The 24515-nt window shown below is 35.8% G+C and overlaps 1 protein-coding gene across 1 annotated transcript in view; it reads left to right on the top strand.

Annotated features, from left to right (window-relative positions):
- The first annotated feature begins 1361 nt into the window (after positions 1-1361).
- LOC142335286 (uncharacterized) overlaps positions 1362-24515 on the top strand; it is a 42830-nt gene continuing 19676 nt past the window's right edge. The window contains exons 1-6 of the mRNA XM_075383727.1: positions 1362-1373; positions 4265-4335; positions 5716-5948; positions 8669-8751; positions 9290-9421; positions 10214-10366. Of these exons, the coding sequence (XP_075239842.1) occupies positions 4333-4335; positions 5716-5948; positions 8669-8751; positions 9290-9421; positions 10214-10366 (604 nt within the window). The 5' untranslated portion in view covers positions 1362-1373; positions 4265-4332. The remainder of the gene's footprint in view (positions 1374-4264; positions 4336-5715; positions 5949-8668; positions 8752-9289; positions 9422-10213; positions 10367-24515) is intronic.

The raw sequence follows: 24515 nt of genomic DNA, 5'->3' as shown, positions 1-24515 counted from the left end.
CACATACTCACATACAAACTCACATGCCCAAGCAGAAAAACATACACAAACATGCACGCACATAGGCACACACATACACCCACATACACGCACTCAGACAGGCACACGTACACATACATTTACCCACACGCACAAAAACATACACTTATACGCCCATACACACAAACACACAATCACACATTTAAACACACACATACACACACTGACACACAAACGTACACCCATATACACATCCACTCACACTCACACAAAGAGTGACATGCACAATTACATACACTCAATTATACATATCCATATACAGGCATACGCGTACACACATTCACATAGATAAGCAGACATGCACAAACACACACAAGTACACGCACACATACGCGCACACACACATGCAAACACAAACACGCAAACACACATACATATAGCCACACACACACACACACACACACACACACACACACACACACACACACACACACACACACACACACACACGAAAACACACACATTTACACGCATATACACATGCATACACACAAACATACACACATACTCACTCTCTCTCACAAACACAAATACACCGTCACCACCCCCCCCCCCACACACACAAACACATGCACAAGCTCACACAGTCTCACACACAAACACACACACACAAAGACACAGGCATACACAAATACACACATTCATACAAAGACACAGGCACAGACACACACATACACACACACACACACACACACACACAAACACACTTACATGCACCTACACACATACGCGCACACACTCAGACAAACAGAAACACGCACACATACACACACCATTTTGTTTTGATTACTAAAAAGTATGCTTTAAATTTGAATTGATATAGCCGATCATGAATGGAGAATTGAGCCGATCAAGATCTGTATTATATATCGCCTTAAATCGCCAAGAATTTCGAAATCTTGCATACCTTAGTGTGGTGCATCAAGCGATCAAAAATATTTGTGAACCACTGTTGCGAATTATGCTCGCAACTTAATTTTTAGTGTATTTTCCGTCGAAATTTTTAGAAAAAAATGGTACGGCACTATTTGTCTGCTGAGGTTTCTGAAACTGAAATAGGTTTTCTTTTTTCATTTTTTTGTTTCGACAGAAATTACAACATCACCTGCAAGTGAAGTCAATGCAAGATTTTTAATTCTGAAGATTCTAAATTCCCAATTCCTGCCTTCTTAGGGTTTCGCTTCACTGGTTTTTAAGTTTTTTCAGTGATGTCGCGGCAGAACTGAGTCAGGATGCCAAATCAAAGGTGCTGAACAGAAACCCAATACCCTGGAACATAACCCAGATCATACTGGAGGGATACGATGCCAGACTCAGACCCAACTTCGGAAATGGTAAGTGACTTTATTGAACTTTCCTCAGGTCTAAATGTATACATGTTAATTAAGGATCAGAAAATTAAAACCAAGTGGCGTGCGCAAGGGGGGTGTTAATTTTACGTTAAGGAAATGACTCAAAATCAGAGACTGTGTAAACTGTGTGTCTGTCAGTACCTGGTCATCACTGATCCAAACGCTTTCTAAAATGAGCCATAGTTTTATCTATAACGAGAACTGATCCGGAAATTTAGGAGCAAAAAAACAATGAAGGAAAAAAGTGAGCATCAAAAGCTACTTGCTTCACTACTCGTATTGGACGAGTGGAATGTGTGTGAAAACATACGGCTTTATCTAAGAGATAGGGGAAGCGACGCAACCAGAGAGCACAATCAGTAGAGCTATCAAAAAATAATCCCCCATTGCCAATATTCCAAATCGTCATCTATCAAAATCCGAAGACCTGAAACCTAGATCGATGATTTTTATTTGCAGTTTTCTGCTACTATAAAAGACCAGTTGCTAGATAATTGCTCCAACCCCCAATAGAAAGAGAGTTCAGAACTTTATAGCAGGCCTATTTTTTCTCGACCAATCGATATATCTCTTCCTGAAATTAAAACTATTGTCAAGGAGATATTTTCTTTTTTTAGTTTTCAAAGAAATTTTGAGGTGCAAAGCTTTCAAAACCTTTTCACGCTCCAATCCCTTTCTCGCATTAAAAAAAGTGCTATGCAAAAGAAACAAGAAGGCTTGTGCTAGACTGTACTTAGCGCTGAACATTCCAATATAAATCTCAATATGTCTCAAATCTATCAAAAAAAAAATTGTTATGAGCAGAATAGCTCTTTTGACTATCAGTTGCGACTAATACAAATTTATTTAATTTTTCAGGACGAGCCTTGACTACGACTTTCTTCAATAGGGAAACTGAAAAATTCTTTTTGCATATAGTTTGTGATATAATATTTTGCCACATGAATAGTAAACTATTTTGCAAAATGAAACAGCTTTTCACCGAATCTCGAAGTTCCACAAAAGCAATCAGTTGAAAAAAATAGTCTAAACAAACCGGGGCAACAAATTGCAAACAAAACTGTTGCAATCAATTTACAAGGTAGAAATAGGAAACAACTTAATGAGTGGACATGCTATTTAAAATAACCTTGACAGATGACATCATTACCAACCTGTTTGACTCAAAAACCAGTTGAAAATTTTTCTCGAAAAGTTGTTACTTAACAAGTAAAAATCATCAAAATTTTAAGAATATAAATTTTTTGTCAGATTTTGCCTTTTGGGAAAAATTTAATTCTTGTCATATGTCCTACATTTTGGCCGTTTAAAACTTAAATAATTTAGATCTAATCAAACAGAAAAAAATTGCTTTTCAAGTTTTTGACTAATCACAGAAATAGAAAAATGGACGCTTTTGTAAGTCAATTAACTCACGCAGGTGAAATACGTAGCTTGATGAATTATTCAAATACGAATCAAGTGAAAGAAACGTGTTGAGAAAGAAAACATTTTCCTTCGTTTTTCTCAAATTATGCTTTTCTGATCTTTTAACAGAAATTTCGAAAATATTTTCAATCCACATAATAATAGGTGGGACCTTGTTTTGGTTAGCATTTAATTGTACTTAGAACAAAACCTTTTTTCCCTTTCACAAGAAGAATTCAGATATTTTTACTAATTAAGTTGAAAAATTGCAATGCCGTCCTACAGAATTTTGGGTTGCAGAAATTTAGAGTGCGTTAAATTGGACTGCTACTAACCACTAGGCTAAATTAGCATAGCAAGCCTAAAAACCCCAAAGTTAAACCTCAGAGCTCAAGGGAGTTGAAAACGAATTTTTTTTCGTTCCCGGCTTTACTAGTTGAGTTTTCTATTGTTCTGTTTTTAAATGCCCTTTAAAAGACCAATTTCGCTTTTCTAATTTCATTATAAGATTGAAAAAAGATGCGGAGTCTGCTTGTAAACGTATATTGTAGTTTTCTGCTAATTTCAATGTTTTTCTGCGAATTTCAAAGTTTTTTCAAAGTTTGATCAGTTTCACAATTACTTTTTGCACCAAAAGAAAGCGGAAAAATATAAAAGCTTTCTCTGTTTCTTTTCTATAAAACGTTAGCGTTTTTGAATTTTTTTCTATTATCATTATTTAAGAAGTTTCTCTGTTTTGGTTCTATCAAAAACTTGCTGATAACGAAAAATAAAAAACCTAAAATAGGTACATAGAAGAGAAGAAACCCTTGAAAAGTTACAACAAACACGGTTGTTTTTTGATTTTTGTCTTCAGAGTACTTGTTTTTTTAAATACAATGAAATGTTTGATTTGTTTTGTTTTGTTTTCTTATATCAAAAATAGTTTTATTATCACATTTTTGTCACATATATATGATTTGTTCCCCCCTCCCCCCATTCATGAGATAGACGGGGAAAGGCATAGTAAGTTTACATTGCAGCGAAAATCAGCTATGAGAAGTCTAATGAATGAAGACATCTGAATTATTTCATATTCTTTTTAATTGGTGCAAATTGTTACCTGACAAATTTGGTCTTCAATTAGATGATAAATCTTTCAATCAGTCTGAAGGTAGAGTCTACTCGCAAGTAATTAAATTTCAAAACTGAAGCTGACTGTTTCTACAGACAAACCAAAAAAGAATATGACACAGTTTGAGAGAAAGTTTTCCAATCTTAAACGACAGCTATCCCCATATCTATATAGTTAAGCTGCATCAAATTTTGTTTCACCAGAGTCATACGCTTTCATCTCATTTTGCAGTGATCTCTTTGCTCTTTTTCGGTCATTTCCTCAATTGAAAAATTATCCATATCTATATGGTTGAATTGCGCTGTTTAATTTTTCTATCACTGGAGAGGTTCTTTTTTTGTTTGTGTTTCAGCCAACAAGCCAGTAGAGGTCAAGGTAGATCTGGTGGTTGGGAGTGTAGACGAGATATCAGAGGTCAACATGGTCAGTACTCACTCTTCTTCCTTCTTTCATTCTGTCTTTAATTACTGTCAATTATTGATCTCAACTAAAAGGTGACATCTTTCGCAATTAACAAGCTGGTACGCGATGGTACCCTGTTAAAATATGACCAGTCCCGTAAATTTGAAATAACCGAACTTTCGAAAAACGATAAATCATGCACCTGAGCATGCAAATGAGCAATATGGACAATGTTATTTGAAACATGGATTATTTCAATTTCGTGGTAAATGCTGCAATGCATTCCCTCAAAACTGTATAGAAAGCGAGAAAACAGCAAATGTATGGTTTTATGAAATCAGGATTGGTGCAAGTTTAATATCGTGATTTTTAGTTTTCCTATCTGCATATATATTTTTTTCTTGCTAACTAAAAAATTCAGATATGAGTAATCGTTTGATTAAAATTGTTTGTCAAGGATACTTTATACAAGAAAAAAGCACTCCAAAATAAATGAATGTCAACCAGAAGCGTTCTGGGGCACCCGGAGTGCTGATAAAAAGTTAATAAATTTTCAATTTAAAAAATTCTTAGTTAGAAGTAGGCGTCCTCCATTTAAACAACCTCTTTACTTTTCAACCTAATTTTCATTGAATTGCAACAAGCCGAAACTGTACTGAACAGCTGAATTTATTGCTATAATTAAATCAAACTTTTATTTGGAAACTCGACATTTAGTTAAAACTAATTTTTTGCTGATAATATTAATTGCTGACAATATTAATTGCTGACGCAATGATCTTATTCTGGTAGGTGAACGTTTCTATTATAAGTTGAACTCAAATTGATATTAACTATGTCTTAAAAAACTCCAACTAAATTATTGGAAAGCAGAACTTTTCTTGGAAACCAGGTGTAGTTCAATATTGGGTAAACTAGGTTAAAATATCAATATGAAACTTTTTTGTTTAAACCTACCATCATCTATTTGTTGTCATAATCTTGTTTTCAATTCCGCTATACCAAATGACTGAAAGCAACAATTTTAAAAACTGAATATAAAAACAAAGCATGTGAGTATTATTCTAAAAGGTTTAGGCAAATATGAATAGAGTTTGAATTGATCTTCAACCCCAAACAGTTTTTTCAGCCCAAACAGTATTCAACATTTGCCCCATTAAAAACTGATGCTTACTTTTTCGTTGCATTTTCAAATTTTTTGTATATAGTTTTAGTAAAAATATTGAGCACCAAAATGAGAAAAAAAAATAAAACAAACCTTTGGTCTTTTTTAGAGCATGGATTCTTGGAACCTTTCAGAAATTAGATTCTATTCAGTCTACAGCTGAGCGCAATGAATTTATATTTGATGAGAACCGACGCGGTTTTTTCCTCTTGTAGAAAATTTGTGATAAATTTTAGGACTTTACCCTGACTATCTACCTGAGACAGTACTGGCGCGACCACAGACTGGCATTTGGGCAGTATGTAGACCAGGGCATTGAAGTTATGCCTATGGATGGGAGGATAACTGAGAAGCTGTGGCTGCCAGACACCTACTTCACAAATGACAAGGACAGCTACCTGCAAGACATCACTGTCAAAAACAGAATGATCAGAATCATGAAAGACGGCACTGTTGTGTTCGGGCTGAGGTCAGTTTTAATTGTTATAATTATTACTATTAACCACAATTTTTGTTTCTGCTTATCACTGCGGAAAAGAACTAGCCGTTCAATCTGGGTTTGGTTAATAGAAGTGTCCTTGTTCTCAGCTCTCCTTTTCTATTATTCCCCACATTTTTCATAATGTTCTATTTGCAAGAACCATTGATTTTTTCCGACTTTTAGTGACTATACGGCACTTTCTTTCCGTGAGAGATTTTCACGTGGCACTACAATTGCAGCCAAAGCATTCACGAACAATCAAATTTACTTGATTTTATCGACATTTTTCACGGTCAGTATTTTAAGATTAGATTTATAGGGGAGCGTAGAAAACAGCCACAGTAAGGCAAATTCAGTTCAAATTTGGGCAAGTTTGGTATTATCCGTCACATTTGTCCACGACTTGTTTTTTTGAGCTATCGTCGAACAAAAACTGCCGACAAAGTGCTAATTAAGCAATCAAAGAAAAAATAATTGCTTTTTCATTAGACAAAAGAGCCTCATTATGCTAATCACCGATTTTAGGGCAAACTACTGGTCTGAGAGGACTCATGATATGGTATTTAAAAAAATTAAATTTCTGGACCGGGTCTTAAATCGTTATTAGTAACCTCAAGAACTAAAGCTGTAGAACAATTTACTGCAAAAGGACCGTGGAATGTAGGACATAAATCGTGGACGATTTGATTTAATATTGTCATATTTGTCCACGATTTGTGAAATCTGCTGAAAAAGGCCAAATGTACGTTATGCATCGTAATGTTTATCTCAAGGCTATGACGCTATAATAAATTATATTCTTTGCTATCAAGTCACACAAAAGATAAACTGTTTCTAAATTGTTTCAAGTATAAATTTCTCGCCTAATACTGTACAAGACACAGACAGTTCAACCATTAGTTGATCATACATAAAAACTTGTCATGAGAGAGATTACGGTACATCTTTTCAAAAACAAAAACAAGAATGGTCAGACTACAAAAATGTTTGTAAAATTTTTAAAATAATTTCTTTGTCAACAATACAATTAGGCTCTAGTATTAATACAATTATTACAATTAATCGCTAGTATCCATCCAAATCCTCAAATAAGTTCTCATAAATCTCCAGTGCAAGACATGGACACCTGTGATTATCCAGAATATGTCATAGAGTTACACAAACAACGAAAAATACAGACAAAAATCAAGGTTATATGAGGCTCTATCCGATCTGCTTGGAAAAATCTTGGCGAACACGCAAGTTATGCACTCTTTTAATTTACCTACACCCATTTCCGTTAGCAACAAAAGATATGCAAAAGTTGAAGCACCTACTTGGTATTCAGTTTTTACGAATCAATATGTCTAGTGTGTTCATGAATAGTATTTCTTGATTATAAAGTCAAGATCTGGTTTCTTGAAACCACTGCAATATAGCATATTTTCCATGGCCAGAGTACTTTTTTGCCTTCCGAATTTTTAATACGCTGCTTGGCGATGGCCTCCCTCGTCTTTTCAAAACACACGGAACAAATCCAATTTAAAACAGAAATAAAAGTCTCGGTAATAACAAACATATGATGCACATAATGTTCCAACTCTACTTATCGAAATCTTTGACCTAATTGTATACCCAATAAGGAAGTGGTCGAAAACTTTCAAATATTCATAGTTGGTTTATGATTACTAAAAATTTGCTGTAAATTCATATTCATTACCGGATTAAAATAATGCTACATTAGAGGTTAGATGAGAGCTTCCATTATTAAAACTACAAGAGAAGGCAAACAAGAAAATCAAATAATAACAACAACAACAAGCAGTTATTACGATCAGAATTGAATGTATATTTTAAACAGAACCTAAAACAAAGTCACAATAGTATCAAATAAAATCTAAACCTAACAAGACAACATGTTCTTTACTGGAAAAGGTATGAGACCTGTTCCTAATGAGACCAAGGAAAAACTAGACTAAAAAAGAACAAAATGTGAGAAGTTAAAAATTACGTTCATAAATTTTTGAAAACGACTTATTCCAAAGTCAAGAAAACTAAAAGCTGTCAACTGAAATCATTAACTGTTTTCATTTATAACTCAAGAGGAAGCAATTAAGACCTCTCATTATCCACAATGTGATACGACTACGAAAAGACCGGCAAAAATAGGCAAGAATCAAAACTTCAGTTTATTTTGCAAAATTTCGGTTTCAACTGTTCTCTTTTTAATATAATTACAAAGGAAGCATATCATTTTCACAGTTTATCACAGTACTTCTTCTTGCATTTTCTTCACATTAACAAGTTTTTTTGTTTACCGTGTCCGAATTTCCATGTTTGTAGTATATAAGGATGGGAAGAGGCATTTTTAAAATGTTGAAACGGCATTTTCTCCGTGGTAAGTCGACCAAACTTGAATACTGCAAACATCAAAGAACGTGAAAATGTGCACAAATGAAAAATTGAACGAGGGAGCTCTGAGATTGTCACTAAATTTAGCTGTCCCCGGTGGGGGAATTTTTCAATAATTATTTGAGGAATCTTGCGAATAAAAATGAATTGATAAACAATTGGTAACGTTCAGTGCATCTCTTGCATGATTAAAGGTAGGGCGGAATAGTTGCACTTAATTGCCCTGCTCGGGTTTAGGAACCAGAAATTCTGAAAGATGCCCAAGATGCATGTAAATTTAGTGTAGTTGTTATTGTTTATTTTTGTTGTTGTTTCAGATTGTCAATCACTGCCTCGTGTGTGTTTGAGTTGAAGAAGTTCCCCCACGACAAACAGACGTGCAATCTTTTGCTTGAGAGCTGTAAGACATTTTTCTCACTCTTCACACAACTCGCCAAATATTGTGCACTGTAACATTACACAAAGGATCAGTCTAGGAGCCAGTCCTCGCCTATATTTCTTGACAGCATTCTCCTGCATTTTGTCATTTTGTGTGTTGATTATACGGAGTCAAATAATAGATGACTTTCTTACTTGTGATTTGATAGATATGATAGATATGATGAGATTTGGTGCTATATTGCGAGAAAAACAATGCAAAATTAGAATTTTGAGCAGTTGACAGGAACTGAAATATTGATTGATGGTCGTCAATGTAATGGAATGGGAATCCATCTGATCACTTGATAGATCAAATAGCTTTCTTCTAAGCATATCACAAAAATATCAATCATTATTTATTGGAGGAAGAGCAAAACATATACATTATTTTTTTTGGGGGGGGGGGACAGGAGCATTGATACCAATATAGTTAGTTAGCTAACAACCTAAAATCAAATAAAAACATTGACAGCCATTATAAGATAATTGAAAAAGTATCTGTTTTTGTGATTTGATAGACGGATACAACACGAGGGACATCCGCCTGCGTTGGGCGGAGGACTGTGTAAGTGGATTTGAGAAGGTGGAATTGCCCCAGTTCAGAGTCACTAATTGGAAATGCTCAGACCTCCTTGTTCAATTCTCATCAGGTACAGCAAATGTTTATTAACATCAGACACACTTAAACAGTTCTCATTCCAAAAATATTAAGCAAAAACAAATCGAACAGCAGCAAATTTCAGTTTGTTCTTTTAGCAAATTTCAGTGTCAACAAATTTTACACATTGTGCTCTTTTAAGTTACACACTCATTTGAATCTTAAAAATTCAGCTTTCTGATTGGATGCTCTCGAATGACTGCCAGAAAAAGAAAGTTGAGAATCAAAAACCGCTACTAGCCAAAGTCTTTACTATGAATTTGATTACAAATAACCAATCTTGAAGAATCAATTTGACCCAGGTCAAAGTTTTCAAACCGTAGTGACCTATGATCATATACCGTTTTCAAGCGCACACCTGCACTTCGTGCACTGGAAGTACATGGCCTGGAAAAGGCTGCAAAAACACTTTAGTCTTAGTCTGGACAATGGTCTGCAACTTGTCTGACCAGATGCGGCTCTGAGAACACTTCGAGGGCACATTGAAATTCGGGGTCTTTCCCATTATAGCCCCCCCCCATGAAATTATAGACCCCCATTATGGTATAATTACCATGATTGGGGGTGTATAGGTTATCTGACCACAAGACCACTAAGCTGGGGGGGGGGGGGCTATAATGGGAAAGACCCGAAATTCTAGCGCACAGTGGTCTGTCTGAGCAGAGGTCATTTTCCACCGTTTTCAACTTTATCTATAAGAGGGTGCTTTCTCCTCCACTTTTTGTATATGTAAAAGGAACTGGGCGGTGACGCTTATAAATGTGATGAGTTGATTGTGCTTTAGGACACTATGATCGTCTCAATCTTGAGTTCGTGTTGTCCAGAGAGGTTGGCTTCTTCGTCTTCCAGACATACATGCCATGTATCATGGTAGTATGCATGAGTTGGGTCTCCTTCTGGATCAACAACGAGTCCAGTCCAGCCAGAGTAGCTCTCGGTTAGTCAAACAGAATACACACGCCTTTAATGACGTCATAAAACCCGGTAAAATTCTTGGTACAAATTTTCAACAACAACCAGAACAAAAGACAAGTCGTTAAACTAGCTATGCAAGACATCACGGGTCGAAGAATTGGGTCTTTCCCATTATACCCATTATAGCCCCCCCCCCCCAGCTTAGTGGTCAGATAACCTATAGCCCCCCCCCCCCCAATCATGGTAAACATACCATAATGGGGGGGCTATAATTTCGTGGGGGGATGGGGGCTATAATTGGAAAGACCCGAAGAATTTTGGGCAAACTATTTAAGAAATATTAATTGCTGCAAATATTAAATCAAGTGAATATTTTTCTAATCAAGCAATTATTATCTGGAAAATGATAAATATTTATCCGCTTAATGAAAAAAGTATTCAAAGAATTCCTTGAATAGTTTCAGCACGTGTCAACATATTAAGCGGATAACTGTAATATTTTTCCATCTGCAGTGGAAAATAAGAATACTTATATTGCACCTCGAGAGGCATTCCTGTCTCTAGAAGAATAGCCTCCACATGTCAACAAACAAAACACAGTTTTGGAGCTTTCTTAAGGAATGTATGACAATGTATGAAAATTAATAGCCTTTTTTAAGCACTGCAATCACAAAAGATAACAAACTAAAAAAATCGGCATTTTTCTCACATTTCTCTACTCTACTCGTTCAGCCCCTAGCTTGCAGAATTGAATTTTGTAGGAAATGCGCTGTACGAATTGATTTTCAAAATTTTTTAAGAGTTTAATTTATGTAAGAGGTGTAATAGCATATTTGCTGATTTTGCATAAACGATGAGTAGACAAGAGCAGAACTTTTGTCAATTACGTCCAATAGATAGAACTCAACATTCAAACTTTTGGTGCAATTTTTACAGCATTTTCCGCTTGCGACCGCTCACACATTAAGCCAGGATCCATTGTTGTCATTTATGATCCCCTTATGACATCCCGGGAATCATCCAAATCAAATATGATCTTGCATGGAATCAAGAAAAGTATTATGAGGGATGGGTGACCAGGTAAGGTTACGGGAGTACTCAATTTCTTTGGGTTTTGTCTTTTTCCACGAGATGAACAGATATAACAAGAAAAAGTAAAATCATAGGTTTAAAATTCGATACCTAGTTTAGGGATAAAAGTACTTGAGTTTCGGCAACAATAATGCAAATTGTAAATTTGGTTTTTTATTTAACTCAAGTTTTGAATTGAGCTATATAATACAATTTATGTACAACCAGAGGTGAAAGAAGCTATATACACAGTTATATACACAGTAAGAGAAGTTTTAGTTTTAAAAAAAATTGAGTTTGAGAAGTTCCGATTAAGATTTAAAGTTCTATATAACTGTAGTAGAAGACTTCCTCTGCCTCGGATGCACTCAGTCATTTCAAGCACCATGGAGGACTTCTGCTGGCTGAACTTGACGTATACAAACGCTATTGGATCGTTTTCTTGGCTAGCCTCGTGGAAATTGTTTAAAATGAGTGTGATAGTTTCTTCAGGTAAGTATGATAAATTACAACAAAAAAAAATAAATTAAAATTGAATGGGAAAGCTTTAAATGCTCGATGGGCGTGGGTGGGATTCGAACCCATGCGTCTTGATGTTCTGTTTCTTCGAGGTGATAGTTCACTGCACTAAGTTGACTTATTTTTCTGCAAGATTTTCGTTTCAAAGCTTGTTCTTTCAATGTTTAAGTCGTTGCAAGTTTAAAACGGAGATCGACAAACTGACTTGAACGGTTTCGAACCGAAGCTCCCAGTTGTGCTGTTTTTTAGCGGTCCGCGCTAAGTGTCATGTATGATGTTAAAAAAAAATCAGCTTTCATTCAAATATGTTGCTGTCTGCTCGATTCAATTATAGATAGGGCTTAGATTGGTGTCCCTGATTTCAAATAGTCCTGCTTCGTTGTCGAGAAAGAAAAGATTGAGGAAAAAAAGAACGATTATGATTAATGAAGAGAGGGAGAAACAGAATAAACAAAAGCGTTGTTTCTGACTGGAAAAACGCATTAACATAAAAGTGACAGAATTAGGAAATTGATCAATAAAAGTGCTACGCTAACCTAAACCATAAAACCACTGAAACCAAACCACGCGCAGCACAAGAGTTAATGTTTTTGTTTAATCTCAAAGACGTTTTCCTTTTAAATCAGTGGAGTGTTGAGTGAAAAAGTAAAATAGTTTTCAATAAAGTAGAAATGAGAGGCTTCGAAAGAAGGCGTAAGTGTTGGTCAGTAACTAAGCATAGAGATATTGATGACAGCTGTGATCTGTTCAGCCCCGAATTGACTAGGCGAGCGGCTAGCCAAACAGATGAAGACAATTGAATGAGATGGTCAGAGAATGGCAAAGACTGAGTTGTATTTGGCCCCGAATTGACTAAGCGAGCGGCTGGCCGAATACATTTAACACGTCTGATGGTTCTGTTGTTTTTCATATTGTTAATATAGCGGGAAAAAATTAATTATAATAAGGAAAGTTGGAGGCAACTGAGCTGGATTCGAACCCGGGTCGGAGAAAAGAAATGTTCATTCTTTCATTGATAATCCACGCGCTGTTGGTAACTGCGCCACTTTCCTCTTTTTCAAGACGTTAAAATTTTGATGCAGTTTATTGGATGGAGGAAACGCCTCAATAAAATAAATGTAAAGTTGGTGGAGTTGGACTCGAACCGTAGTAGTGTTTACATCATTAATCCTTTTTTTGTGCTCTTCGCAACTGTGCCACTCGACAGCTAGTTTTGCTTATCCGACTGCCAGTTTTTCATTTGCACTATCTGTAGATTTGTTTTCCTCTTTATTGTTGTATTTTTCCCCTGTTTCCTTAGTTTTCCTCTCTTAGTTTTTGTTTTTCTTTAGTCATTGATCCCATTTCTGTTGTTTGAAAGATGAAGATCTTTTATATTGAATTTCCCAGATTAAACTGGGATTGATCCTCCTTTTGTTTAGTCGGTTACTATTCTGAGCAGTCATCTTAGCCACTAGTCTATTGCGTATGCGGCCGTGAAATTTAGTAATTTAGATGATCAAGAGTGCTTTTGCAAGAGTTGAGCGGGCACTGTCGTTTCTTATATGTCAGCTCTGATACAGACAGTATGTTGTTTTTGATTGCCCTTTGAATATACCTGTTGGCCAGTTCAATCTGCATTTCTCTGACTGGCTTCATGTTTGCCTCTTCGTGGAGGTTTTGAGTCTGATACCATCTTGGTTTTCGAAGGCAAATTCGTAGGGCTCGGTTTTGAACGTTTTGTATTTTATTGATAAGGGCATGCGATTGATCCAGCCAGCAAGCATTTGAGTACAGAAAAAGTGGTCTGATCCAAGATTTGTAAACCAAAATTAGGCTTTCTTCGTTAACATTTAGGTTACTAAGCTTCCAGAGTTGAAATAGCCTGCTGTTCGCTCTTCGTATTAAATCTTTGCAATGTTCATTCCATTTGAGGTTTGGAGTAAGAATGATACCCAAGAATTTTATCGATTGTGTCTTCTGAATGGTAATTCCTTTAATGTTGAGCTCTAGAGAAGATTCTTTCTTTGAGGGGTTTTTAAAGATCAGGTAATGAGTTTTATTTGGGTTAATTTTGATTTTCAATGAGTCGCACCAATTAATTAGACTATTCAGTGATGATTGGAGATGTTTTTCGATTAATTTCGGGGATCGTGACCTATAGTAGAGGGCAAAGTTGTCAGCGAACTGTGAGATCTGGGCTTTTATTTGCGGCAAACCACTGACGTAAATGAGAAAGAGAATGGGAGCAATTACGCTCCCTTGAGGTACTCCAGCTGTCGGGCTGAAACTATCACTGACAGTGGATTTTATCTTCACAAAGACATTCCTTTGCGACAAGAATGAATTTATCCATCTTATGACCGAATTCTTTAGCCCTATCGAGTTTAATTTGTGCTCGAATCCTAGGCGCCATACAGCATCGAACGCTTTTTCGACATCCAAGCAAACGAAACCAACCATTTCGGACCACTGAAAGGCTTCACTGACGTGCTGAGTGAGTTAAATGAGGTTGTCTGTTGTGCAGCGGTGTTTCCTGTAAGCACTCTGAGTCTCACCGAATATATTTTGGCTTTCACAATATTCCATAACAATTTTTTTTACAACAGTTTCACATATTTTGGCTATGCAGTTTGTAAGACTAATGGGTCGGTAGTTTTCAGCCTTCGATCGGTCTTTGTCTTGTTTTGGTATCATTTTTATCTGGGATTCTTTCCAGTTAAATGGAACAAAGGAGTTGTTTATGGAGCTAGATATGAGGAGACAGGCAAGGGCTTTAACATTCTTGGGTAATTCTTCAAGGATTTTGTAGCAGATTTTGTCCGGCCCAGGGCATGTTTTTCTCGTCTCTTTCAAGACTTCATCAAATTCTTTTGTGGTAAAAACAATGCCCAGTTGTTCAGTATGTTCATTTTTATTTATTATTGCTTCTGTATCATTTTCAATATTGTCGCAGAGTTCAGAAATTATTGATGAGTCCGTTTCGTGATTTTTCATTGTGTCCTTTAGCAGCTGTTTAAACATTTCACTTTTCTCCTTGTCGGTGACCGCCACACAATCTTTATAGAATAATTTTGGGTATTCTGCTGTTTTTTGTTTGGGCTCGTTTTTTTTAGTTAGTTCTTTTATTGCTCTCCAGAAGCCTTTGCTACCCTTATCACATGCACTTTCCAAGACCTTTGCTCTTTTTCTGTCTTCTGATCGCATCATTGATCGTTTAATTTCTTTCTGTAGGTAATTTATCTCCGTTCTTAAAGAGGTATAGTGATCGCCAACTGCTATTTTGAGCTCTCTTCGCCTTTTTCTCCTCATTTTAATCAGTTTTTGCGTCTCAACACTGTAGGGGAGCTCTTTTTGTTTTAATGCAGGAGTCTTCCAGAGATTTGTGTATTAACTCAATTAAACTGGTGCTAATTTTATTTAATTCATTCTTTTTTGGATACTTCACAGGCCAGAGATTTGATGATCAGTGTAATTTTCTTGCATGTTCTCTAAACTTTCTGTAGTTGATTTTTGATTTTAGTTGAAAAACTTAACCTTTTCTCAGGTTCAGGGTCGTAATTGTAACTTTGTGATCGCTGCCTAAATCTTCTGATACTTGAAAGGTGTTAAAATGAGCAAAAAGTGAATTATCGCAAAAGTGCAGATCTAACAAATTTTTGCATTTTCCATCAAACGACTGATAGGTGTGATAACCGTTGTTCAGCAGTTTAAAAGTGCCCTCGTCAATAATATATAGGAGTTTTTCCCCATTTTCAGAATCGTAGGAGCAGTTTAGTTCATGGTGGCGAGCATTGAAGTCGCCACATATGAAGACATTTTTCAACTTTCCTGAAAATATTTTTTCGGTCGGGAGTAGCTTTCCAGGGGAATTGTAAGCAGTTATTATCCAAAAATTATCGAAAGAGGGCAACTTAAGGCAAATTTTAAGTATTTCTAGTGTTCTTCCATTGCTATCAGTTTCTTTTTCTACTGGTTCTATTCTTTTGATAACAATGCTGTTCTTCACTATGATAGCAGAGCCATGATGACCGTTGTTGAAGGTTTCCGATGCAACAATGTAGTTGTTGAGGGAGGTTGTTTTTTTCCAGTTCTTAACTTCATTTACACAAATTACATCTATTTCTTCTTCTGTTGAAAACAAAATCAGATCACTTATTTTGTTGTTTAGTCCGCGACAGTTCCATTGCAAAATCTTGAGCTTATCCATTTTGCGAAAAGTTTTGGCTGTTTGGTAAATTGTTTGTTTGAATTGAAATAACAGAAGTTGTACTTGCGCTTTTTATGCTGTCATGTATTCTCTGGCCATCAATTTTTTCATTGAAGATACGTGAGGCGCTGTTAGAGACAATATTTATTATGCCACTGTAGGACATAGTGTTAAGAACTGTTCGTATCTTGCTCAGGACTTCAGCTACTAGAACAGCAATTTTTTCAGTTGATGGCGTTAGGTCGGTCTTTGCTTGAGAGCTCTGTTTATTAGTTACGGCTGAGAATTTGTTCTCATTTATTTTTTTGAGGCCTCTGCTAACTTATGCTGATATGCTGGACAGCCTCGATAAACTGTAGCATGAGCACCACCACAGTTTGAGCATTTGGCATTTTCTTTTGCAGCATTGCATTCTTTTACACTATGATCTTGCGAGCAGCGAAGACATCGAGTTGCATTAGTGCGATCCCTTGCTGAGTGGCCAAATTTCTGGCATTTGAAACATTGCATAACATGTGGTGGTTCGCGGCTTGCTTCACATCGGTATAGCTGCCAGCCTATTTTGACGCCATGTTTTTGAGCTGCGTTGACTTGATTGTTGGATTCAGTGATCACGCGTATTAATTTTGTTGGCTGGCCCGTTGCTCGACCTGTTATTCGTGAAACTTTGGTGACGTTCATTGCTTTGTTATTTAAAAGTTCTTCCTTTATCTCATCTTCAGTAATGCTGTGGTGAACATTTACAATGACGAAACTTGGTTTAGTTTTAGGCTTGGGAAGTGTATTCCTGGCGTTCACTTTGGCATTTGGAAAGGCCTGATTTAGGTTTAGTGACAGCATCAAGCATTCTCTTGAAGTGAGGTCCTCTGGCTGAATAAAGAGGTCGGTATTGTTCCTCAGTTCTCTTATTTGCTTGATCTTGACGGCTGGAAACTTCGACCTGATTGCTTTTGCAAACTGAATTTGTGATGGTCTTGGGTCAATTGAAACAATCATTGGTCTTACGTTGTTGATGGGAGTTGGCACTTTTCTGAAGCGTTTTCTTTTATTCCTTACTTCAGTAAAATCGCTTTCGTCTTGCGTTGATTCTTCTGCCGTCATTCTGGCTTCAGATAAAAGCCTTTCAATTTGGCTCATTTTAAAACTCAGCCTCAAAGAGGCTCTGACTTCTCGAAAAATTTTCTAATAAGACTTTGAAGATGAGGGATAAAACTGAGCAAAAAGTAAAGACTTTTGAGCTTAAGACTTTTGAAGGTGAGAATAAAACTGGAAGAAAAGTAAAAGAAAAGTCGGGATTAAGAAGAAAAGTCAGGATTTTAAATCTTAAGCAAGTTACAAAGCTAAAGCTAAGGAGGAAAGGGATTTAAAGGAAATTTTGAAAATTAAAATTAGGAGAAAAAGGTAAAAGAAAAAGCCAGGATTTTAAATCTTAGGGAAAAAGCAGTTTTTAGTGAAAAATCTCTTTTTATAAAAGACTCACTCCCAAAGGACTTTCCTGCACAAAGTTGAGTACTTGCTTGTGGCTTTCCTATCACACTTTGAGGTACTGATCCGAAAGTGACATTAATAGCGTTTTGATCATCATTTAACTCAAGTTTTGAATTCTTTAGTTAGACATCTCTTTATACATTCTGTTGATAGCAAAAGTCTGGTCAGTTCAAATCATTTACAATCAAAGTGTCATTTGAGGCACATTCCAAAAATGCAACCAGCGCAACAGGTCTTCCATGTTGCAGTTTGGTCCTCAGTATTATCAATTGACATTGGTTTTCGGTCTCCCTTCAAATGAGGGGAGATGAGGACGTATTGAAAATACTAATGGCCTTTTCTTTCCAATATTAAATGGAATCGTTCTCAAAACCCCTCTCATTGGTCAAATGCATCAACGGACCTCAGCAGACTGCACAAAATATTATGATTGCAGTTTCTGGTGATTAAGGAAAAGGACTCGGACGATTTCCTAAGTGCAACTAAAAGAAGACCTCCTTAAATAAAACTTCAGTTGCCAGCAATAGCATCCATTCTCTTCAACGTCTGAGTTTTTGAAAAGAAAGTGGCACAAAAAGAATGCTCCCATTATACAGCTGCTCCTAGAGCATGTCTAGCTTTGAAAATCACATTTCGCAGTTTTTTGGGTAGCTACAATGCAGCATTTATCACATCAAAGGCAACCAGCCTACCAGTTTTCCAAGATTGTGAATAAACTTCTGTCAACCATTGGTTGCTGTCGGGTGTAGGGTTCTTCTTCTGTACTGCAGTGGCCACTAAATTTGTTGCAGAGCAAGCTGAATAAGTTTATAACGAATTGTATTACGTCTGGATGTTGCATAGCCACACCGTGAAACAGCATCGACACCGTCAATATCCAGTATCTCTGATTTAAAATATGGGCATTTCTTCTCAAAATGACAGACAGGTACAAGTCAACTCTCTTTTTTCACTTATTCCGTATTCTTTCGCTTTCGAATGAAGACCGAGAGTGGCATATTTGATGTTGATAATCGAGCTCACAAATGACATAGAGTGACATGACAATTAGTGTTTGAAACGTTTTTGTCAAGAACTTCTTTAGTTTTTTGCGTGGAGGAGGCAGGCAATTTTAACGGGTAAAGGTTTTATAATTTGCAAATGTCATCTTTTGGACTCTGACTGGTGATACATGAGACGAGCTCGGCATTCCACATTTCAGAGACAAAAAAAACAGAAACCATTAAACTAATTTAGACTTTATTTCGTTTCCGTTTAATTGACACATGGTTAACTGCTATCACGGAAAACAAATTTGATTGTAGTAATTTTACTTGAGTAAGATGTACGTTTTGCAAGGCAATGAAAAGTTGTTTTTTTTCGAAAATTTGAAAATAGGTTGTGAGGTGACTGCATACCAAAATCTTACCTTCAATCTTGTTGAACTTCTTTTCTCATCCCGATTCAGTTAATCCCTTATATTTTAGCATAGCGTCTTTTCACCCCTGAAACCCGCGTGATTTAACATGATTAAACCCGCAAATTTATCACCTTCATATCCTAATTTTCTCTAGTTTTCGGCTTTATTTGCTAAATTCTCTACCCAAGCCACACGTATCCCTTGTCAACTTTAAGAGGTTTATAAGTAATTATAATTGATGGGAATGGATAGATGGATGAAACTATCTAGGGTTGAAGAAGAGGAAAGCTAAAGACTTTAGAGATTAAATCATAAACAGATAGACTTACAAGAAGTTTTCCATAAATTGTTCCGATTACAATCTGTTCGATCAATCTGTTTAAAACAAAACAGCGAAATCACTTGAGATGTAAACTTCCTCTTAAGAGTACAATTCAAAATGCAAATTTAGTAACTAAATTTAGACAAACTATTCATTCATAACTGTCAAAATAAGCTATACTACAATCAGTTACAACTTGTCATTAAGGAATCCGACCACGTGAAAACCTCGTGGGTTTTGTCTGAGACAATTTTGAATTTTCTGCACCAGGGCAAACTGAGCCCAAGAGACCAAATTAACCCCACACGTGACCAAATCACGTGAAAAAAACCTGAAAGGGGGAAAATTGAGAGTTTGTACGCGGGCGGTGAAATACAAGGCGAAAGACGTAATTAGAATGAAGTAAGAACAGACCTAACAGTCTAATGAGCAAAACGATTTCCAATCACTTCTACTTAACTTCCTTTTCCTTTCAGTTCCTCAGGGACAACCTTTCCCAATTTTACTTGACAACCACATTTTCAATACTTTTTCTATTGCAACATAACTGGCAACTGGAAAAAATCCACACACACACACAAACCACCCGACCTTATTATACCCCCACCCCATTCCTCTATTAAGCCACCCCCACCCCCGAACTGCCCGTGCGATCGTGAAATGAAATTAGCCCAAATTAGAGACGAATGGGGAACTGAGCCGTTGGCTGATTGAATTAGAAGTAACTATGGCCTCTCCTAGCCATTAATTGTCAATGGCCATACGGAGGCAGCCCACTCCTTAACCATGTTACCATATTCAACCTCCCAGCCTAGAGATGACCAAATTCGAATTGCAGCTTTGAAAAACTTCAAACAACCAGTGCTTCACATAATGCTCAGTTTTTAATGTGTTTGGGGGTCTAAGCAGGCGCAACTGCTGTGAAAATGGACCAGTACTGGACTCGAACCAGTATCCATTACATGCAAGCCTTGTAAGCTGACCATCATACCAACAGTTCTTAAGCTCTTGATTTTGTCATAGTCGAGATCGAACAGTAATATGGAAGGAAAGTGTCAGTATCTGAAAAAATGATTAACCTTCAATTTGAAACAGAAAATTATTGATCATCAAGGAATGTTTTGCCAGAAAGCGATTTATTTTTCATAATTTGAAAAAGAGCTATCTTGCATGCTTGCAACAACGCAATCTTAAACTCACTCTTGTGAGATCACATGAAAAATCGTGTGTTCACACATCGGGAAAAAAGTGACACACGATAAATCTGGCTGTTGTATGATTTTTCATGTAATTCTACATGAAATCTTGGGTTGTGCACAACAATTTTTCGTGGGATTTACATGACATTTCATGTAATCTTTCACGCAAAATCACACGATATCTCACTTGTTCGTCACATGAAATATAATATGACAGCTGAACAAAACTTATGTGCAAACACACGAAAAAGTCAACCGAATCAACTGACTCAACGTCAGGCACACATTTTTCATTATATTTTATATTGGCTACAGCCCGAAAAAGGTCACAACTTTAGAAGAAATTTACACCTTATAAAGAATAACACACATATGTGACAAAAAAACAAAAGTTTTGGCTGGTTTTTTTGCTCATCTCTCTTTGGTGTTCCTATTCAACTGCTTTTGATTCTGATTCAACGTAATTAGGTTTCACAGGGAAATCTTCAATGCCTTAAACACAGTGGACAAAGGTCAGAAAACCGGTCAAGTCTAATCGAGGCATATTTTGTCTGGGTTGCAACATTTAAACCCGACAAAGTGTTCATGAAAATTATCACTTTCGAGTTCATTTCATGATTTTTCAGTACAACAACTACAAAAACAGCTTGAGACATTTTCTTTTAAAAAGTGCTAATGTCTCTTATACGCTCGTTCATTCAAACAAAAACGTAATTTTTCATCACACGAGGAAATTTTTTTCAGGTAAAATCCGAAGAGACTCTTTTTTCGCACGAAAAATTGCGTGATTTTTCATCACACGAGAAAAAAAATCATGTGATTTCACACGAGAGAGTTTTAGAGAGCAGTACAGGAGTTTCTTCAATTGTGCAGTGTTTCAATTGGTTAATGCAATTTGCTTACTAATCCCTCTGGATTCAAGTTTGAAGCAATTATTGTATTGCAATTATGTGTTTTTATGCAAAGCTTTCGCTTGGCCGTTGTGATTTCTCTTTGATCTAAATTACACTCTCATTCTCAAATTTAGCCAGCTTAACTCAATTTGCAACAAAATACAACAAAAAATAACAAATAGGCTCGCTAATGTGCGTTAGCGAACAATGTTCCGACCCTGCTCAACCAAGTTTTTGACTTAATTGTCCACCAAATAAGGAAAAGATAGAAAGCATTCAGTAAGTCATTCATCTTTCAAGAATAATTGATGTATCCATTAAAAATTGATTTAGGCTCTAACCCCTATAGAAACGAAACTGCGACTTCTTTCTCAGCGGAGAATACGCTGAAAAATGATGGAAATTGGTAAATCTTAAAATGCTGTTCATTTTTTTGAAAACAAATTTTTAAAAGCGTAAGTCATGAAAATTGTAAGCTTTCAACTTCTAAATAGTTTAAAATTTTATTGCTTAGGAAGCCAATTGTACATGTCATTAGATAGGCAAAGTTAACAGACTACACATTAACACTGAAATAAGGCTGAACTGAAAATTTCACATACATTTTTTTTGCAAATCGTGTTGAAACATATGTTTTGCGGCAAAATTATTATGTTTATTTTTTAGTCTCTGTTCGGACGTAAATTTGACCTGTCAAAAATTGCGGTTTGATTTGAAATCTTTCTGGTCAGTAACTAATATAAAAAAAGAAAGCTAAATTGATCCGAATATATATACAGAGCCAGCCCCATTACAATCTGAAAAATTTTTGAACTAAACACATTAACATCTAGACCAAAATTGGTTCTGCTTTGGTTGCTTCCCCATTTCAACAAAAAATGTTCCAAATGTTACCAAATATCATTTGAAAGAAATTTATTATATCACAATTAAATGATGAATTTTGAAAACTTATTGAGTTATATTACAAAAAAACCATTATTTGTCATCTGAAAGCATTAGACAGTCTTTTAAATAACTTCCTCAATTCTTGATTAGATATTCGACTCCTTAGACTTCGAAAAACATCAAATGCTGGCAAGTTAATAGTTTGATGAAAAATTTATTAAACCAATTTGTCGGAGCCGTAAAAGCCATGAGCTTTACTCAAAAACAATATTATTTTATTGGACCTTATTGAACATAAAGGAACCTCTTCTTAATTGAATCTTTAAATGAAAAAAGACTGTTTTAATTGGAATGCAAATCACAGAACCAAATTACAATCACAATCCTTTTTCATTGCATAAATCGACGATGAGACCAAAACAGCACTGCTATCGCTGCTCGGCTGTAAAAAAATTTTGTTTTAAAAAATTGCATAAAACGACGGCAGTTGGCAAACGAACATCTTAGTATATCAAAAATAAACTGTACATTTGTTATAAGTATCGGACTAAATTAGCGAAAAACCGCTAAAAAGCTTAAATCCAGATAACTTTTTGAGAATCTGGAGGTACAATTAGCTCTTTTCTGAATAAAGGGAGGTTGTGTGAGCAGTCTTGATGTCCACACCGCCAGTCAAATTGGACAAAGTGGAACAAATAGGCATATTTGATGCTTTTGTTTATGAGAAAAGGAAAAGAAGCTGAATTTTCAATAATTTAGCTGAAAATTTGGACAAAACGGTTGGATCAATTTAACAACTCTCTTCTATTTTTAAGAGTAAAATCGTTATCGCTAACAATTTTATCATATTTTAGCAAAATTTCTCAAAATATACGCAAAAATTACGATAAATTTATTTAGAACAATGAAAGTTAGGCTCACGTTCACATTTCTACCTCCGTATCTTCTCGGAAAAAGAAAAATTCAAAAAAAGAATTCTTTTGATTTCAAAATCTACGCTAGAAAATATTTCTAATGATACCATTCACAATCTTGTACAATGAATATATCGATGAACATAAATTGACTGAACAAAAAACCCACTGGAGTATAGGTTCCTACCCCACTAAACTTATTTGGAAAAAATAGAAATTAGCACCGAAATTTGTCCCTTTTTCACTTTAGATCTTACATTTGGCCTATAGAACGCACTGGTAACAACGAAAACGTTTAGACCCGCTTAGTGAAAGCAATGCTATCCCAACGGGAGCCAAGTACAATAAACTTGAGTGTCGATCACTCTTTTGAAGGCAATTTGTCAAAGATTATTTGTTTATGTTTTTAATTTTTAACAATAATTGTTATAAATACAGTTTTCTAAAACCTTTTATAACAGAAAACGAAAAACACTTTAAGTTTAACCAAAACAATTTGATTAATGAAGTTCAGATATGATGATAGTTGTTAAATTTTTTAAATTGTCATTATTTTGATTGTTTCCCTTTTTTACTCTTCAAATTGCATGACTGTTTTTGGAAGCCGGCCGAGGGCTCATTCAGCATTCAAGCATTCATTCTACGTTAAATTAGATAACTTGTTTTTTGCAACCTAATGTTTTGGTTTACTGCGACAAAAAATTCAAACAAGAGATTTAACGGTAAAAGACCCACAAAGACAGATTTTTGCCCAAAAATTTTCAGCCTGCTGAAGTGCGGCATAAGAATTATTAGCTTAAAGGTTTCTGAAAGACAAAAAGTTATCTGACTGAACTCAATGATTATGCAGCAAACAGGGAGAAAAAAGTTTATGTTGCAAGAAATCAGCAGATGAGTGAAGAAGATTATGATACTTTATGGTCGTGACAGATTAAAATATTTTACAGGAATCTAGCAAAAATATTTAATTTGCAGGAGCGAGTAGAATCAAACGCGGGTCTCATCTATTGAGCTGTTTGACAATTGGTAACCTTGTAAGAATGTGCCAAAAATTTCGGCGACCAGATTAATTAACTTGGTAGGAACTTGCCTATTATACCAGTTTCCGGGTAACATAACTATTTAATCTTGAAAAGAGTGCGCACCTTAGAAAACACATTTTTTGGTTCTTTCTCGTTCTTCGAGGCCTCTTGTTTCTAACTAAGTATAAGTCAAACAATTCAAATTTCTTGCCATGTTCTCTGAGGCTTTCTTTTTCACAATTTAACTTAGTTTCTCCTCTCTCAATC

This window comes from Convolutriloba macropyga, chromosome 1 (genome assembly GCF_964194025.1).
Source record: "Convolutriloba macropyga chromosome 1, txConMacr16.3, whole genome shotgun sequence".
NCBI lineage: Eukaryota > Metazoa > Xenacoelomorpha > Acoela > Convolutidae > Convolutriloba > Convolutriloba macropyga.
Note: the sequence above shows the minus strand (reverse complement) of the source record. Positions and strands in the feature narration are given on the sequence as shown.